Genomic DNA, 11586 nt, shown 5'->3' on the forward strand with positions numbered 1-11586 from the left:
TTTATTGAACATGTCATAAGTACTTGTTTGGTAGGGAGGAATATTTGACACCGCTTCAATGTAGAAAGGAGGTTAAAATTTATACTATGTAGTCGTGTTCAGTATCGAGCCCTTGTTTGGCTGCATTTTTTAAAAAATGCATTTCTTTCAAAACTTTTACATAAAATAATGACACATATAAACTCAAAACTTTTCCTTACACTTTATCCAAAAAGTTACTATTCTAAAACACATTTTGCCTCCAAAATCTCATTTTAATGGAGCATAAACATGGGCCGACTTATCTATGAAAATTGAAGCACCTTTTTTGTGCTAAGAAAACGAAAATGACATAATTTCAGCATGCCTTCAAGCAACTCAAATGTTGGTAATTAAACTTCACTAATATATATACCTTCTTTTTGTTTCTCTCTCTATATAAATATATATGCAGAGATGCAGATGGCTGAAGCTAGAGTTTGTTCGAGGCTGAGCAAGACATGGTCTGGATTATGCCTGAACTCCGGGAACTGCAACCGGCAGTGCAGGAACTGGGAGGGGGCTCTGCGTGGAGCTTGTCACAAAAGGGGCTGGGGATTCGCTTGCTTTTGCTACCGGAAATGCTGAGATTAATCATGTCAACGTGCTGTCTTCGTAATCACATGAATGAATAAATAGTTGCTATTCGGTCAGCAACTATATATGTATCGAAATCACTTAAGTACCAATGTGTCTGTGTTTGTGTATGTTACTACTTAAGGCCTTCAGCTTCATAATATAATTATCAATATTAACAACCAGGATTTAGTGTTCGAATGTTTGATTTAGCCGCAAACTGCAAAATACTAATGATCCGCAAGACTATAGATTTGCATAAGACATTAACTTGGGTGCACTTCTTTTTCATAAATAATTGATTTTTTGACCGTTGAAATGAGCCCACTTTTGTCACATCTTACACGCCCACTATAATTGACAAGTCAAATGTGATTGCACTTTGCCAACTGCCATTTTTGCCTTTCATTGCTGGGCAAATATAAAATCACTGAGGAACAATCATGTCATTTTGCTAGAAATGCAGAGGGTAAAACAGTCCCATAAATAAAATGCACTCATACCCTACTACACTAATCAAATGGTCACTGCATTTAGTGAAATATTTTATTAAGAAAAATTTGACCAATCTATCAAAATCTGATAGAATTGGAATTAAAAACGCTCCCTAGACACAGGCATAATATGTATATATGTGTTTACCGTGTGGATGTGTACGTATATGTATAGACAAGAACTTTGTGTTTGTGTATGTATACATGTATTTATAGATTATCTACTCTCTATGTAAGGATCCTCCATTTTAGCTCTCCAATATTCTAACTTGATAGAATTACTGTGGGTAAATAATTAAGCGAGAAAAGTAAAAGTTGAAGGTTTCCATTTATCTAAGAGAGTGCACGAGCCTGTGAACAAAATGTACGAGTTAAATAAACATAATTTATGCAAGTCACAAAATATCGCGTGTCAGCATGTGCATATTCAAGCAGTCCACTAGACTTCAAGAAAAGTCAAGAAAAAAGAGACTAGTTGAAGGATGCTCAATCGTGCTCCTGCTCAAATTAAAGTCATATACATATTCGACCATAATGTGATGCGATAGATCTATCTAAAGAGATGCCAAAATGGTGTATGGATTGATTCCATCTGATTGAGACCTATACTCAAACAATGTCAAAGTCTAATTATCACCCCAAATCTCATTTAAAATGCGGCCTTAGGGGAATGTTTAATGCAAAACTCATGTACGAATGAGGTAGGTTGCACATAAACTTCTAAAATGATAGCTGGTGTATCTCATTAGATGGAATGAGGATGAAAAATAACTTAAGGAGAAAAGAGAAGTTCGAAGGTTTCCACTGGTATGCATGAGCCAATGACAAAATTGAGAGTATGCGTTGATCCATCACAAATTGAGCCACCTACATGAAAATAAGTGACTCACTAGTCAAGGGAAAATAGAGTCCTCAAGGCTGCTCCCAATCAAAGTTATATTCGACCACAATATTATGCTATACATCTAGTAGATATGCCAACATGAAATTTGTATCGATTCTATGTCATGAGACTATACTCTACTCCACTCACGTCAAAGTCTAATATCACTTCAAATCTTATTAATTCAACATGTTGGCTACAATATATTTAATGATAAGTAGAGTCTCGACTCAATCTTCGTGGAGAGAGAGAGAGAGAGAGAGAGAGAGAGAGATGCCAATATCATGGTTTGGACGGAAAGCGGTATTTGCAAAAGAATGTTCATCAGCCAAGATGGTATGAGCATCTGTGTAGATGCTTCTCCATAACCAAATTTGGCCCTTTGAGTGACTTGAAAGTTCTATTGGCCCTTCAAAAAAGTTTCTTTGAATTAGGGCAGAAGAGAATATCACTAGAATGCGCATTAAAATCTCAACCTATATATACACATATATAGAGTGGGTAAAGAGCAACACATGAAGCAAGTACTCCCCTTCATTTTTCTTGATGATTTTGTCTAAGAATCTTGCATGAATAAGTAGGGAGTGGATTGCAGCCAAGGATGACTTGCCGACATTTCCATCTCTTTGTAGAAACATCGCTCGTTGTTCTTGATCGGCAAGTTGTCTTTGGCTACATTTTGCTCCCTTCTTCTCATGCCAGCCTCTTGACATCTAGGCTACCATTCACAAAAAAAGATCAGAAATAAGTATTAGTGAATAATGATAATATTGATAGGATTTTCATTTTTGATTCCCCCTGTCCAAAAATAGAAAGAAATTGATGGAGTTCTTATCGTGGTGGAGGATCACACGAACTCAAACGTTATGCACCAAGCAATACAGGTAGCTAACAAGAACTTTGTTATTTGTACTGATTTGCATTGTTGTCAAGTATCAGTTGGATGAAAAAATTATTTGAAATTTAAACTGTTCAATAGGGTATTGCTATGTGGCAAAGTGTAAACTAAAGTGTATACCATAGTGTACATGTAGTAAGGTTCAGCTACTAATTATCTTGCAAGGGTTAATACAATTCCTCTTGACAATACTCAAGTGTGAAGATTTTCCCTTTAGCTTCTCTGCCATTATATTAGATGAAAGGAAAAAATAAATAAATAAATTACTATTTATATATCAAGGAAATAAAATAAATAGATGGGAAGAGTTTATTATAAAAAGAGTACATATTAAAATGCTAGGGTAGAAATAAATTTATTTTGATCTAATTGCTTCCAACATTACGATATTAGTCTAAGAATCGCTAATTCGATATGTAATATATGGTCGAGTGCATTTAATTCTATTTATGAAATCAAGCATACATCTATGTTATGTATATTTTATTTCCTTTTTTTTTTTTTTTAAACTTTAGAAAACTCACGAGCTCATCAAATTTTATTAAGCCCCAATTTGTCCCCATTATTTTTCATTAAATTAAATTAAAATTTTTTTCTCTCTTATTTTCTACCACACAATTTTCAATAAAATAATATTACACGTAAATCAGAAACTTTTCTTTTCTTTTCAACCACTTGTTTTTTATTTTTTTAAAAAAAAAAACACTACTCAAAACATTATAATTTCCAAATAATGGGGCTGAAACGGGGGCTAAATTTTAAACATCTTGTCACTTGTACGTTTTAGCAGTTGTATCTTCCTCCACATCTGCTTTATCTTTTGTCAAACTAATATATAAGAATGAGGAGCGACAAATTTCAACATAATTTTCTTCTTAAAAAATCAGTTAACTTTCAGTACTTTGAACCCTACTAATTACTGTATAAAGTGAAAAATTTTGATCTTGGAAACTATTATAGACTCTTGATCTTATTTTGCAATAATTCTAGGACTTGGATAGATTCCGCCTGCAGGTGCCCATGAATATATCTCCGAAGGCACAGCACCATTTGTTAGCAAATTTTGTTGCACCCCATATATCTCAGAGACATCAATCCGGTGGCGCCGCCTTTTGTTTTGGTACTGCTGGTTATGATTGGCAGCAGCCGCGGCGGCAACAATTTCATTATCCTCTAATGGCAAGTGATCAAAAGTGGCATTCATGAAAGTAGCAGCCATAATAACTACAGGGCCTGAAGCAATGAGAGCACCAATCACACTCCCTCCCACAACCTGCCCTTGAGCCCCGGCAAGGTAGACTGTAATACCGGCAGCCACTCCCGGCGGTGCTGGTGGCGGCAGAATTGAACCGAGCAACGAGAGAATCTCGAACCGGCCATGGAGAGTGACGACTGATCCCGATGAAGCTGGCTGTCGGACGGTGACATTGGTGGCGCAACCTGTCGCGTTAAGTACGCATAGGCCACGCTGTTTCCGCAGGGAAAAGTTTATTAAGGTTTCATTAATATCGCAGCCGGAGTTTACTTCTATTGCATATACTCTTAGTGCATTAGCACTTTCACTGGTGATGATAATCGGTGGTTTAGGTTTGTTCTTGGAGCCAGCTGGCCTTCCGCGAGGGCGGCGGAGGGATTCTCCCTCTGGCGTGCGCTGTAGCGCCACCAGCAAATTACCTTTTGCATCAACTCCGTGGCCACTTCCGCCATCTACTTCTGCAACACCAGCCATTTCTTCACACTGGAAGAATCACCAAATATGTGTTTAAGTAGGCAAATTGTGAAGACAAATTTATGTAAGAGAAGGAAAAAAATTAAATTTTGTTGATTAGAAGATGATTAAGTAATACTTTTATAGCCATGTAATTTATACTTGTGCTCCCTTTCCTAACTTTCAACAAATTTTTCTTTCATGTTAATTGCCTTCCCCAACAAAACCCATGTCTCCATTAATTATACTTCATTTGAACCAAAGCCATGTTTAATGCACAGCTTCGAGAGATCTCAAATTTTTCATTCAATAATTAGCCCAAAAAAAAATAAAAAAAAAAAAAAAAAAATAATAATAATAAGGGAAGAAGAAGAAGAAAGAAAAAGCTATAACTTGAATTTTGTTTATAGTAGAACTAGAAAGGAAGAAACGTAGACCCTATTTAGTTTAATTAAAAATCAGATTTTTAGCCCCTGTTTGCCAGATATTAAATTCAAATTTTAATTTAAGTTAAAATCAATAATTAATTTTCACCATACATTTGATGAGACCTCATAGCTTTCAATCATACATTTCATCAACTTTTATCAAAATTTTCTAAAAATCTAATTTTAATCCTCATCAAACAACGACTTAGTAAATTTTGATAAAAATTGATAGTATGTGTATTAGCCCCGTTTGGCCCCCATTTTTTTTTTCCAAATTTTAATAGTTAGAATATTGTTTTTTTCTTAAATGTGTAATTGAAAAAGAATGAAAAGTTTTTGATTTACGTGTAATATTATTTTATGAAAGATTGTGTGGTTGCAAATAATAGAGAGAAAAAGAATGAAAATGAGAATGGGGACCTAACGGGGCATTAGAAAGGTTGATAAAAATAGTGATCAAAGAAGGCCTAATCTAGTATTGTACAATTACAACGAATGAAACTTAAATTTAGTTTTCCATCTTTTTTAATTATAATTGCTATTCAATCCAACCAACTAAAATATACATCGAATGTTTTGCAAGGGATATGATATGAAGTATTGATCACTACAAAAAATGAACACAAAGACAAGAATTTAATCTGACATAGAAATTGGAGATTTTATTCAATTGTAATGGATAAAAAATTACAACAAGTTTGTTTCTCACAATTATTCTAATTTTTGTATTAAATCATCCTGTAAAGAGGAGCCAACTATATAAAAGGGAACACATCAAAACCTTAACAATATTCTTAAAGATGAAAATAATATAAAAAAAAATTGTAGAATAAAAGAAACAATGTTTTCCAAAAAAATGCTTGGAATAAAGTAAATAATATTTTCTAGAAAAAAATCCAACTAAATTTGGGTTACAAACCCAATAATCTCAACTTTAACACGAATTTCACTGCAACGAACAAAACTTCAAAATTTCTCCACCTCGAGAAAAAAATCAATTGCAAGGAATGAATTGAACTCTTCAACAAGAACGAAACTAACTTCTTCAACGAACCAAAAATTTTCCACTTCTTCCATGATATCCAACTAAAATAAATGAATCCAAGCACTGCTACATAGAATTACCTCGAATTCAAAATTACAAATGATTTAAAATTTATCAAATAGGGACAAAACACACCTTGAAACATAATCAACACCAAATGCTTCTGTAGAAGGCCCCTTGCTAGACTCAACACCTTTAAATGCACTTAAAGCATGAGCAACAAAATCAATATCAACATACCTATCTTCTCTGATTTTGTCCCTAGCAATTGAATGCGATGGCATCGCAGGTGGTGATAAAGCTACATTACCCATATCATTCGAACTCAAGTGAGTTGTATTCTTCAACATGGAACCTAAACTAAATCCCAATAGTACTGTACCATATTGAATATCCAATACGGTACTAAGCCTTTTGCTGATTGTTCTTCACAGATTATGCACAACCTTGCAAGACGTACAACTTGGACTTTTTCGCTTCTCTAATATAACATGAACATCTTTGCAAACCTTCAAAGCTTCACATCCACCAAACAGCTTGTACCTTTTTGAATCAAGAATACTCAATGAGATGACATTTTTTATCAAATTTGAAACATGTAGAATATAATCAAGTTTTCTAATTGTACCATCCACCAGCTTAAGTATAACTCTATCAATACCAGCCACCCAACAAAGTGCGTTATTTCCCATGACCATGATACTTGTCAAAACTGTTTCATATATTGAAAACAAATCTCGGTTAGGATATATATGAAAGGCACAAGCTGTATCCAAAATTCAATCCTCATCTAAATAACTTTTCATTTTAAACTTTATAGAAAGTTCCCAACATGTTGGACCTTTTGTTATCTATTCAAGGCCTCCTTTATAAGGCATCTATATATGACCCTATCACTAATATGAATTGAATCATTTTGACTATTATAATGTCCAATTCTATTTAATACTGCACCAAATACGCCATTCTTGTATTTAACAGTGACTAAGGCTTGTAGCACACACTTCCATATGCGTACCAAGAATTTGACATGCAAAACCAAACTTTCACTTCTCAACATTCTTATCATGTTTCAAAAATATGAACATATATATACCATCGTCCCAAATGCATTACATTATATACATGTATGTGTATAATTTTTTAATATATCTCTAGATTCTATATTCTTGCAACAAAGTAACAATAAGTAGACAATGTCAACCATTCCAAATCTCTTTTTGGGGGTATCCACACAAGTGTCATTGACCAAATTTAGAACACTTATGGACGACGAGAAAACTTAGAATGAGTTATATCTCATGTGCCATCTTCATGCTTCAAGTAATTATCACACACCAGGTTACATACTATCAGAACAAGGTGATCCAAACTCTGTTTGGACCTGTTTTATTACATATATATGATGTATGTTAGGTTTCATCGTATTATATTTGGAGTAGTCGTCAAAGCGTTTATCTTATGTACTCACCTTTGATGTAGTGAATTTCTCCTCATCTGACCATGATTTTTTCTCGTCTAGAGTTTCAACGTAAATATGTGTTCCTATTATTATTTTTATAGTTTCTACTCTCACTTTTACATAACAGACACTTTGTTGACAAGAGAAATTTTATGATAGAGAATATTGAATCGATTCCCATAATGTTCTTTGGATATATAGCACATAAATTCGCATGCTATTCTGGCATTTGCATGATCAGAGTATATATCCATTCCTATGCATATTGTCAACCTTCTCAACCTATATATACTAATGCTGCACTTCACCAATAGACAGAAGAATTATATATGAGAAATACAAAAGAGTGTAATAATTGCATGAATAGGATGAGAGTACAGTAGAGCCAAGGATGAATTGCCGGCAGTGTAACAATTAGTACCAAGTAGAATGATGATCAATACATCAACATCTTGAAAAATTAGTCAGTATTTGGTCGGCAATTTATTACTTGGCTACATTGGGCTCTCTTCTTTTCCTGTAATGTCATGCACATAGCATAAACACTGTAGAGAATTAGACAACGGCGTGCCCCCTATCCTTTCATTTTCAAAATTATTACGATAATTGGCACAAAATCCTCTTGATCTTTGTCTTTATCGTGGAATAACCCCCTATCTCTACATTTTAGCGGAATCTCCCCTAGATGAACTTTTTCTGTGCGGAAGACCTCCTATCTTCCAATTTCGGGATTTTTTTTGCCCAAATTATTATTGTAATATTCCCTATATACATCTCATTGATAATAAGAAATAATCTAGTTGCCAGTTACACAATTTTTTTTCCCGTTTTATTACTTAGACCATTCTATGTAGCGTTTAGTGCGCAATCATAACAACCTGATTATTGCTAGCTTATCAAAAATCCTTTTCATAGCCACATTTTCTCTTATTTAGCATAACGTTATTCAATCTTGGAGGATCGACGCAGGCTCGGTCCTGAGCCGAGGCTAATGAGGCCTACGCCTCAGGCCCAAGACCATAGAGAGCCTAATTTTGGCCCAATAATATATATATGTATGTATGTATGTATTTTTTTTAATCTTATAACAATGCCTATGGGCCCAAAGGGCCAAAAACAATTATCCAACAAGCTCACAATCCATTTACCTTTCAAATCTATTTACCCAACCCAATTTACATTTCCAATATCCACAATCTAATCCAATTAACCGAAAATTCCCAAAATTTGATTCTGAAATACAATAAAAAATTTCCAAAATCTGAAATACTATAGCCTGGTCGACATGCTTGTCAATCGTTACCTCATTGTCGTCTCCTTTAGGTCAGTGGTTCCCAAAATCTTTGAGAAGTCGTTCGAAGTCTCAAGTCTACAGCTCTTCTACTCTTGAGTTGCCTCTTCACTTGGACTTGGTAGTTCTGCACCATACCGTTGGTGGCGAAAATCTACCAATCTGGACTAGTGCTACCAACACCCTCTGCTATTGGCCAACGCCCTCTTTTCCCTCAATGTTAATCTTGGCTTCTAGATTATTGGGCTACTTCGATCGAGTCATTGGGTGGGTAATTAAGCTTTTTTACCTTGTGCATCCACTTTTTATCTCTAATCTTACTCGTTGTCATTTTGAGTATTCAACCTATTCTATCTTAATTTGGTAGTGGTATAAAAGCTCATTATTTGGTAACTTTTTTTTTAAAAAAAAATCTTTTTTTGGGTTTTGAATCTTGTGTATACCATCACTGTGGAAGGTGGATCCACAACATTTTTTCGTAGGGTAAAATTTATCTACTGAGCAGTAAAGTTTGAAGAAATAGATAATTTATATAACTATAGTAGGGTGTAAGCAAGTAGCTGAATTTTTTGCAAAAAAAAGGCTTAAATATTGCCAAGACCAAGAATCTAAGATCTAGTGATAAGGGAATCAAGGTCTTGATGTCTAATAATTCGATTTATGTAGCTTTTTACAATTTTACAGACTTCAACATGTTTTCATTTTATTGTATTTTCATAGATTTTGAATTTCATTTCAAAATATTCTCTTCACTTAAAAGAGTCGAACAGTCTATATAATATAATTTATTGCATAATTCATTTTTCATTGAATTATTTATCTTCACTTCACTCGCAATCTTATATAAACTAAAAAGCTTTAATTCGTATACTGTCTGTTTTATTACATTTCCTTTATGTATTATTGTTTCCTTTATATAAGCTAAGGAAACTTTAAATTTCTTATATGTATAATAGTTTCTAGAGCAATATATTGTTAAAAGAATTGTGCTATTTCCTGTTTATGTGCCATTTCTTTATTACTAGTCTATGCTACGTGCAATGTACGAGCTGTGCATGAATTATGGTTTAGTTAGCATATATATTGAATATATTTGAAAATTTATGGGAAGATGAAATTATTGGCAAGGAACTAACTAGCAAATAATTGAGATAATAGTATACATATTGATGTGCTTGATTGTGATTTGTAAATTCATCGTAGTTAATCATATGTTTGGATTATAGTCAATGATAGATAAGAGAGAATAAAAATAAACTTTATTACCATTGTTAATTACAAAGTATAGCCAAGATAAACTAAATAATGACTGGTTTTTGGCATGGACGATGTAGGGATTACATTCCATATATATAATTTGTCATTACTTTTTGTTTGGCAACTTCTGATCAGGAAATTACACGTACTTAACAAAATAAAATTCCAAGACCAAATTTACAAAAAAGACAAATTTCATAAAACGAAACAGCATGCTCTTGTCAAGAGGTTGGTTTCACAGAAAAGATTTCGACCACCATTTATTCCAATTTTTCTTTTTGAGCAAATGAATTTGTGTCTGAACTTATGTTTTCATCACAAGCCACTTTCAAATTGGAACTATCATTGGAAGATCTGAAAAGGATTTTTTTCGTTGGAGGTGACCAATCTTCTTGATAGTCTGTATTAACATTTTTCCAACTATTGTAACCACAACTTGACTGTCAACCTTTGTTTGAAATTTTGGTTCAAGACTTGTATGGTCAATATTTGTTTGGATTTCTTGTCTTGGACTTGCACAGTCTAAGTCTATTACAGAGATGATATCAAATTTGTAACTTGATGAATTAGGTTAATTTTGTGATGCTTTTAAGTAGGAAGCTTGTTCAGTATCCTGCATTTTTTTAATGATTACTTCGAAGTTTTTCTTTGAACCCTGTGTGTTAATTTTAAATTGTATTAATATTATTTGAGTAAAATATGTATTGAATGACAAAATGTTTGAGTTAGGTTGGATTTCTTACGAATTTGATTTCCTCCATCAGAGACTGTGAAGTTGTAAATAATAGTTTCTCAGCTAGTTCTCCAATTTCATTTGCACTGAGTGATACTGTGACATCTGAAAGCTGCACATATGTTCTAGCCCTAAAGTGAATAAGAAATCAGTGTTAGTAAATGCAAGAGTAATAAAGGGAAGTAGAAAGGTCATGCATAAGTAAATATTTTACCTGCACCAAATGAAGTAAAAAATGAAAAGTAATTAATTGTTAGTATATTTTACCGAGGAATAACTTTGGAATTGGGATTCTTGCAAAAGATACAAAGATATGTTTCTCTAAAATCAACATTCGATTATCTAATACAGTTGTTGCAGGCCATGTACCAAGATTTACTATCAATTTTGTCTGTCGTTGCTGTGCGGTTTGTCCAATAAAACTTTCGCTATTACCAGTATGGATATACTAAAGAAATTACGAGGAAAAATAAATAATATGATTGAGTCTATCTTATAAAATATATATCTCTATATAAGGAAATAAATATAGGCTGATTGAATAGCACACGTAACCTTAACATTACCGATAGAAGGCGTCCCTGAAAATTTTGAATAGGAGTGAATTTACTTCGCACAAGTGGAGAAAGATTCGTGGGGCTTTTGTCTATGTATGATTTTTTCAATACAAAATCATCTATTTTAATGGAATTTATTCTTACCCTAATCAAAAGACATGGAGATAATTAGTAACTCCAATAGTAATGTGTAAAAAAATAACTGAGAGGAAAGAAAAAAAAATAAAATATAACAC

At 33.4% G+C, this 11586-nt stretch overlaps 2 protein-coding genes across 2 annotated transcripts in view; one reads left to right on the forward strand and one right to left on the reverse strand.

The window, feature by feature from the left end:
• The window catches only part of LOC111372656 (defensin-like protein 1), a 1146-nt gene extending 351 nt beyond the window's left edge, over positions 1-795 (forward strand). The window contains exon 2 of the mRNA XM_022995038.1: positions 434-795. Within this exon, the coding sequence (XP_022850806.1) occupies positions 434-606 (173 nt within the window). The 3' untranslated portion in view covers positions 607-795. The remainder of the gene's footprint in view (positions 1-433) is intronic.
• Positions 796-3585: 2790 nt separating this feature from the next.
• Positions 3586-4818, reverse strand: LOC111372693 (AT-hook motif nuclear-localized protein 16-like). Its single transcript, XM_022995081.1, has one exon. The coding sequence runs from the start codon at positions 4596-4598 to the stop codon at positions 3840-3842; it is 759 nt and encodes a 252-aa protein (XP_022850849.1). The 5' UTR covers positions 4599-4818; the 3' UTR covers positions 3586-3839.
• Between the last annotated feature and the right edge of the window lie 6768 nt (positions 4819-11586).

The sequence above is a fragment of the Olea europaea genome, unplaced genomic scaffold (genome assembly GCF_002742605.1).
Source record: "Olea europaea var. sylvestris unplaced genomic scaffold, O_europaea_v1 scaffold1020, whole genome shotgun sequence".
In the NCBI taxonomy this organism is placed as follows: Eukaryota; Viridiplantae; Streptophyta; class Magnoliopsida; order Lamiales; family Oleaceae; genus Olea; species Olea europaea.